At 37.4% G+C, this 7,365-nt stretch overlaps 1 protein-coding gene across 1 annotated transcript; it reads right to left on the bottom strand.

Annotated features, from left to right (window-relative positions):
- Positions 1-545: 545 nt before the first annotated feature.
- On the bottom strand, positions 546-6,420 carry grk1a (G protein-coupled receptor kinase 1 a). Its single transcript, XM_047362630.1, has 7 exons — positions 5,527-6,420; positions 4,468-4,595; positions 4,201-4,358; positions 3,115-3,198; positions 2,362-2,486; positions 2,047-2,248; positions 546-1,396 (listed from the first exon to the last, which is right to left on the bottom strand). The coding sequence occupies exons 1-7, from the start codon at positions 6,226-6,228 to the stop codon at positions 1,104-1,106; spliced, it is 1,692 nt and encodes a 563-aa protein (XP_047218586.1). The 5' UTR covers positions 6,229-6,420; the 3' UTR covers positions 546-1,103.
- Positions 6,421-7,365: the final 945 nt, after the last annotated feature.

The raw sequence follows: 7,365 nt of genomic DNA, 5'->3' as shown, positions 1-7,365 counted from the left end.
GACTACTCATTTTCCTGGGGTACAAAAATGATGTGACTCAGAGACCAATTTCCCTTAAAGCTTCTCCAAAATGGGAAAAAGAAGCGGACATTCAATTAAAGTGAGGTAGATGTGTGTTGATGTTTAAAAGTAGGGAGTGGCTAGGACAAAATAATTCACTTAGGCTTGTCCATGTCTACTGTCAGAGAAATAATAAAACACTTTAAAACTGTAAAGAAAATATTATTTTGGGATTACTACGTCTCCATAACAACCATTTATTTTAGGGTTTGTATTCAAATCTTTAAAATGCATGTCAATAATAGTGGAAGGCACTGTATTTAACAATCAAGTAATAATCCACACCTAGCCGCTGTTTCTGTTTCAGCAAAAATAAAAAATGCATGGTTAACTTATAAATGCATAAACTAGAAAATGAAACACTTAACTTTTAGATAATTAGCAGGATAAATTCTGATTTAAATAAAATGTTTTTTTGAAACCAGAACAGGGATAAAAGGCAGGAGTTTGTATGGATATGAATTAAACATAAAAAACACGTTTACTTTAAATGCAAAATTATGTATTTATTTGAATTTAGAAACATCTATACAGCAGTAAACATGATTCTTTAAACGTATAAGAAACTATTATGATACATTGGAGAAGCAGAATAAGACAGAATGATAAAAACTAAGAGAAATATGTACAAGTTCATAAGAGAAACAGCTGCAAGCTCAGCAGACACAAATGTAATGGCATGAAAATAAAATGCGCTGTTGTTCTTGCTTTTTATTCAACATAACTCAAACAGTTGTGACAGTGTTAGAAACCATTAAGAATATATTGCAAGAAAAGAGTTTTTACTAAAGAAGAAAAACATTTTTGGTTCAAAAAAAGGTTTTTAAAGCAGCATGATGAAAGATTAAATGCCGAAAGAGTAATAACAGTTCAAAAATCCTATAATCATCTTTACATGTGCACTGCTTAAATAAAAAGAACCATTAATGACATAAATGTTACCTCACTGACTTCCTGGATGAAAAGTGTTCAGTACATACGCATATGTTTATGCAAAACCATTTATAAAGAGGAGGGGTTTTCTTCGTCGTCATCTTGAACTTTCAGGACACCGTGCAGGTAGAGGACTTGGGCGGCTGCTCTAGGATGGATTCTCGCCGCAGGTCATTGGGCAGGGTGCCACCGGGGCCCCACATGTTGAGCTCTCCGTAGATCCCGGTCTCTATCATCTCCTCCTGCCAGGGGATGGGGATGTTCCCTGTGGCAAACTCATCAAAAAATTCCTTGTCTGCGTCTTCCAGAGCCACGCCTTTCACCGTGGAGAAGGCGCCGACATTGTCCAGGTCCTTGGCGTACACCGTCTTGGAATCTGGCACGAAAGGGGGAGTCAGGATTCCTGAGGGAGACAAAGGTTTATAGAGTAAGGACAATAATGTTGTCTTCGATAGCCTTAATCAGTCTGAGCTAACAGTTCCAGAACATTTACATTATCACCAGGACATCTGATGTTGCAGTTTGCTAAATGTGTTAAGAAAATTTTCTTGTGCCATCCCCTAGCTAGTGAATTAAAAATATTTCAACTGATTAAGTTGAGTCTAATCTTCAATAAAACCAATGCCTTCAGAACCCTATTTGGACCTAGTAGAGGAACCAAAATGTTGATCAAAGCGGTAAAACGCTGGGAAAATATATGATCAGAAGCTAGTACATTTTGAAAATTGTCAATAAAGTAGTACAACGAATATTAAGTAACTCTTGGCAACTAAACAACGTTATCCACACTGTTTGAACGGCTGTTCCTCAGCCATCTTAGCATTTGTTCACATAGGAATCTACTCTGAACACTAAGCCAAATCTGTCAGGGAATCATTTGATCTTTGCTTTCCTTCTTTTTATTTTTTTCCATCAATGTTTTTATAGAGTTTCTTTCTAGGATGGTTGGGGAGGGGACTGGTTGAAAAACTTTTTTTAGATATAGTAAAAAAAAAGTCAAAATGGTGACACCTGCAGCCTGTGACTGCACACGTGTTTCTGTCACAGACTGACCTGCATTCAGTTTCCTCCAGTTAATTTCCTGGAAGAAGGGGTGAGCTCTCAGCTCGTCACACGAGCCATCCTTGAAACCGAGCCTCTTGTCGACCTCCTTGCACAGCAGACCCTCACAGAGGGTCCGGGCGCTCTCGCTGAAATTTTCTGGATAGGTTACAGGATCATTCAGTACCCGTTTCTTCAACACCTTGTTCTCCACCTGATGAAACGAAACAAACCTACATTTAACTTTTGTTCAAACTCCTAAATCTTAAAAAAAAATAAAAATCTAGAAGGTCTTATTTATTCATACACCCCTTCTTTTCTATCTACCTTTTCTCCACGAGTCCTGAAAGGGCCCTTAGCAGTCAGGAACTCATAGAGTGTGACCCCCAGAGTGAAATAATCCACAGAGTAGTCATACTCTTCTCCTTTAAGAAGCTCGGGAGCCATGAAACCTGCACAGAAGAAGAGAGTCACATTGTTCAATTCAATTTAAATTTTATATAATGAATAAAATCATAAACGGCAAACATTTATATTAGAAGTACCGGTGTTTACTGGTTTAGTCAGTAAATACCCAATTATGTAGAAATATGAGTAATTTAATCTTAAATCAAAAATCTTTATTTTAGGTCATTTCTCTTTAAGGCCATCATTTAGTCAGAATTAAAAAATGACACAGAGGAAGGTTTTAACAGAATTAAAGTCATGTTATTAGGTAGAGAAAGAAAAGTTGATGTTAAACTTAAGAAGAAATACAAAAAAGCAGCTTTTCCAGGAATTTAACATACATAAAAAATGTGTAAAAGATATGTGTAAAAAAATTCATGCTAACTATCTATGAGATGTGCTTCATTAAATTATTTTTCTGTAGCATCAGTGGCAAGTGAGGCTCCCTTTTCAGGCTTTCAAGAGTAATTTCTAAAGTAAATGTAACATATAAATACAAAACTTCGGATTATTAAATGTTAACCGTGCCTGAAAAAAATATTCTGACTGCATTGCTCTTACACATTCAGTTGTTGAATCTTTTGTTCAAAGACAATTTCTTAAATTTAATGAGTAAAATATATTTTCCTGTACCCGGAGTCCCAGCATAGCCCTTGATTTTGAACTGATCATCAACCAACTCCACAGCCAGACCAAGATCAGAGATTCGTACGTTACCTGTTAGAAAAAAAAACGTCAAGAGCTGTTCATTCTCTAACTTGCAAACATAATTTATTATAACAATAAGTCAACTATGTGTGTCTTGTCACTGTTAAAATATATGACAGAGCAGTGATGGATTCTGTTTAATGGTGTTTTTAAAACCTTATATATACAAGAAGTTTGACATTTCTCAGTTGAGCTCTTACCGTGTTCTTGTGAGTAAATATGCTATTTCTTGCAAAGGTTTTCACACCACTTAAACCTTTGATGTTGCACTTAATTTTATTTATAGATATCCATGTAAAGAGGGGGTAAATACAAATACAACACATTTCAGATATTTATTTATATAAAAAGAACTAAATCCCTGCTATATTTTGTGTTGTTCTATCACATAAACCACATTGAAGCTTGTGGATGTTTTATGGTTGAATACTTCTGCAGGGTTAAGTCTTAACAGTCTTGGGTGGGTCTGATTTAAGGGATTTATTTGCAAGAAAACATTTTACATTTTGACTTCTTTCCCAATTTTGCCTTGTTTGCAAGGCAAACATTTTAATTAACCAAGCTTAGTACTGGTTTGTGAGTCACTGGCTTAGACCTGGGAAATTACAGTTACTTTCCCAAACTTTACTTTCAATGTAAAAGCTAATATTTTCTTTATTTATTAGTTTATTCTGAAGGTGCAAACTTGGTGTCTGTTGTTTACACTTTTGCAATTAATTTTACCCTAAATACCTTCATTTTATTTACCCAATATCTTAAACTCACATTCAGGACCAATCTATTTCGTATCATATGTTGTCAGTATTTGTAAGTTAATTAAGTGTTAAGTGAATTGAGTGTTTTGGCATGAACATTGAACATTGAGAAAAACCTAGTTGAAATTGACTGATTAGTTGCAGCATCTAACATTTAAAGCAACCATCCATCTAATGAAACTAGAGGGTTATAATTAAATTGTCTAGTAAACAAAAATACAACATTTCTCCCTTTTGTTCAGTGTATGTTTCTGACCCTCATTGTCCAGCAGCACATTCTCTGGCTTCAGGTCTCTGTAGATGATCCTCTTCTGGTGGAGGTGCTCCATGCCCTGGATAATCTGTGCAGCATAGTAACAGGCCCTTGGCTCATCAAAGCCTGGGTTGTTCTCATCCACATTGTAGATGTGATACCTGGACACAGAGTTATTCATCAGAGACAGGAAGGGATACTAAAGACATCATCTTGTTTGAACGATTGATAGAAGATGATGCGAAACCAACAGTAACCAAAAGATCTGACCTCAGATCTCCTCCGTTCATGATGGTCATGACCAGACATAACTCGATTTTTGTCTGGAAGGCATAAGCCAAAGAGACAATAAATCTGCTGTGAACTCGAGCCAGGATCCTTTTCTCCACCATCGCCCCCTACAGGCAGAAGGAGGTAGAGGTCATAAGTAAACACTAGTGATCATCTTCATTCATGACAGAGATAGACCACCTGTAGGCTTTTTATTAATTTCCAGTCCAGCTTTGAGAAGATGTTGTAGTTATTCACTCAACTGTTCATTTGTTTGTGCTTCACCTATAGGGTGCAAGTCATAATAGACAAGAGACAGAGCTGACCCAAGATGGCCATCTGTAAGCAGAATGTTATTTGGGGGTCACCAACTAGCCATCACAGCCAAATTAATATTGATTTTAAATTGTCTGTTCTTGACTGTTTGCATATTGTGCATTTAAAATCTGTGAATTTCAGGGTTTAAAGAGAAGTTTATTTTACTACCCTACTCACTGTGTCTGGCAGTTGTGACATAGTAATAATATATATGTTATATATTATTATTATTACTACATATTTGTAAACTTTGAGAATTATTTATTTACTAATAATACACTTTTTTAAGCACATTTAAAAGTAGATTCATTCTTCAAAAACATAACTACAAATCTGAAGTTTTGATGTGTTGATGTTGTGTGAGAAGTCAAGATCTCTTTAGGGCCCATTGCTGGCCGGGGTGGGGTGGGGTGAGATGGGGGTGTCCTAAGCTGTCCTGATATTTTAACGTGGGCTCTGACCAGTGATAAAAAATAATAAAAAAAACAAGACTAAAGAAGTTCATTTAGATGAGATGGTCAAATGAGATTTTTCTAATTTGCCTTTTTTTAAATTTGTCACTGCAGCATCCAAATGTTTGGACAATATCAGATAATACCCTATTGCTATGATTGACCCTTTATAAGGAGATCAAACACAGGAGGCTGTCAGCAAGGAATGTTGATTATCATCTGGAAAGCTCTATCTAACTTCTGAGGGTCCACCTTTTCCTAAGTGTGACACTATCATTAACATTGTTACCTCATAACCTTTTCTCTTCTTTAGCCTCTTCTTGTTGAGCTTCTTGCAGGCATACAGTTTTCCTGTGCCTTTCATCTGACAGGCGGACACTTCCCCAAAACCACCTTTACCCAAAACACGGAAATCCAAAAACCAGTCCTCTCCTATGGGCTGCATCTCCAGCCACTTCCACTGCAGGAACCTCTTCAGATACATACTCTCCAGGAAGAAAGTGTAGGGCACTTCTTTCAGAAAATCCATCACGTTGTCCATAGTCTCATTGAAAAGATCATCTCCGGCCTCTTGGTGTTTCTCTTTGACCTTTGTGATGCCATTTTCCGGCAGAAAGGGGCAGTAATACTTGGCATCAGGCTCCATGTACCGAGACAGGATCTTGCTGGCTTTATGTGCTCTGTCCTCATCTTCAGCCATGTTGTATTCCTCAATATCCTTCCACAGACGGCAGGGGCCCTTGTACTCATTGTTGGACTCCAAGAACTCCTGAAAAAGGCGTTTGCCAATGGGTTGCTCCACACAGACCGTGAGGAAGCCCAGATCTAAAGTTTCACGCAGACCTTCACAAACTGTGATGTGAGGCAGCTTCAGGCGGGACCGGTACTTCTTGTCCCGATTGACAGCCGGGTTGGCAGTGCCATCGAAGCTCCCACGGGCAGAGATGTAGGCAGAGTTGGCCACCACTGTTGTCAGGCCACCAATATCCATAGTGATACAGAGAAATTATGTTCAAAGAAGTCGAGGTGAAAGACTGTAAAATAAGCCAGAGACAGAAAGAAGAAATTGATAAAAGGTGTTTTTCTTCCTTTAGGGATTCAGAAGCAAAGTTTATCAGACGCCTGTCATCCGCTCCCTGCAGTCCTTCGCAGAGTGACTCCCCTCATTGAGGTGATCACTGAAGCTCCCAGGTTCTTCCTGTCCCTTCACACACATGCAGACACATGCGCAGATCTGCCTGACTCATCAACTTTCTCCAAAGGGCTTTATCCACCTCGTTATCTCTCTAATGCTATATCCTGTGCTTAATAAACCATGTGTTCGCTGTCAGAGACAAGGAGGGTGAAAACAAAGCGTGGAAAAGACAAGGGAAGAAAAAGAGAAGGAAGAATAGGTGACATTGCAGTTCAGACAAAAGAATGTGCAAACTTTTTACATTTCCTCATACATTTGGTCAGCACTTATGACAGTCTTAATCAACACATTTTCTAATGGTCTTTTAATGTTTTTCGTTTGGCTTTTGCTACTCATTTTTGGCCTAGCGTTTTTACCTGACCATTATAATATGTTGTGCAGTGTATAAAAAAGAAGAAGGTGGACAGAAAGAGGGCAGGAGTACTGACCTTAAAACTTTCTAGAATATATAAAAAGTATCTATGTGTCGGAAACTGCAGAGAAGATCCCAGATACAGAACCTGAATGTGGGATCATCCTAGTTAATCATCTACACTAGTTGATTCTTTGAATTCAGGAAGCTTTTTATGCCTCAGTGATTGAAAGGTCATAGTTAAATTGCAAATATTCTACTGAAAAAGGTCAGACACTTGAGCACTGACAGAAAAAAAAAAGAGTCTATTTATTCCCTAAAAACTTAAAACATGTGTTGGATTAATATTAAAGCCTAAAACTTAGAGCAAGGCTAAAAGAAAAACCATTGTCTAATTTATATGACTTTAAAACTGTTTTTTTTTTTCTGGCCATATCACAACAGATAGAATTTAAATAGCTCTTTAAGTTTACTGAACAAACTTTGACTTGGATGTAGCGTCATGTCTAAGACAGTTTCACCTTAAAAACTTAGTATTGCCTTTTGCTTAAGGAAAGCAAATTTTCTAATTGTTTCGTTTT

Source organism: Girardinichthys multiradiatus, chromosome 4, assembly GCF_021462225.1.
Source record: "Girardinichthys multiradiatus isolate DD_20200921_A chromosome 4, DD_fGirMul_XY1, whole genome shotgun sequence".
NCBI lineage: Eukaryota > Metazoa > Chordata > Actinopteri > Cyprinodontiformes > Goodeidae > Girardinichthys > Girardinichthys multiradiatus.
Note: the sequence above shows the minus strand (reverse complement) of the source record. Positions and strands in the feature narration are given on the sequence as shown.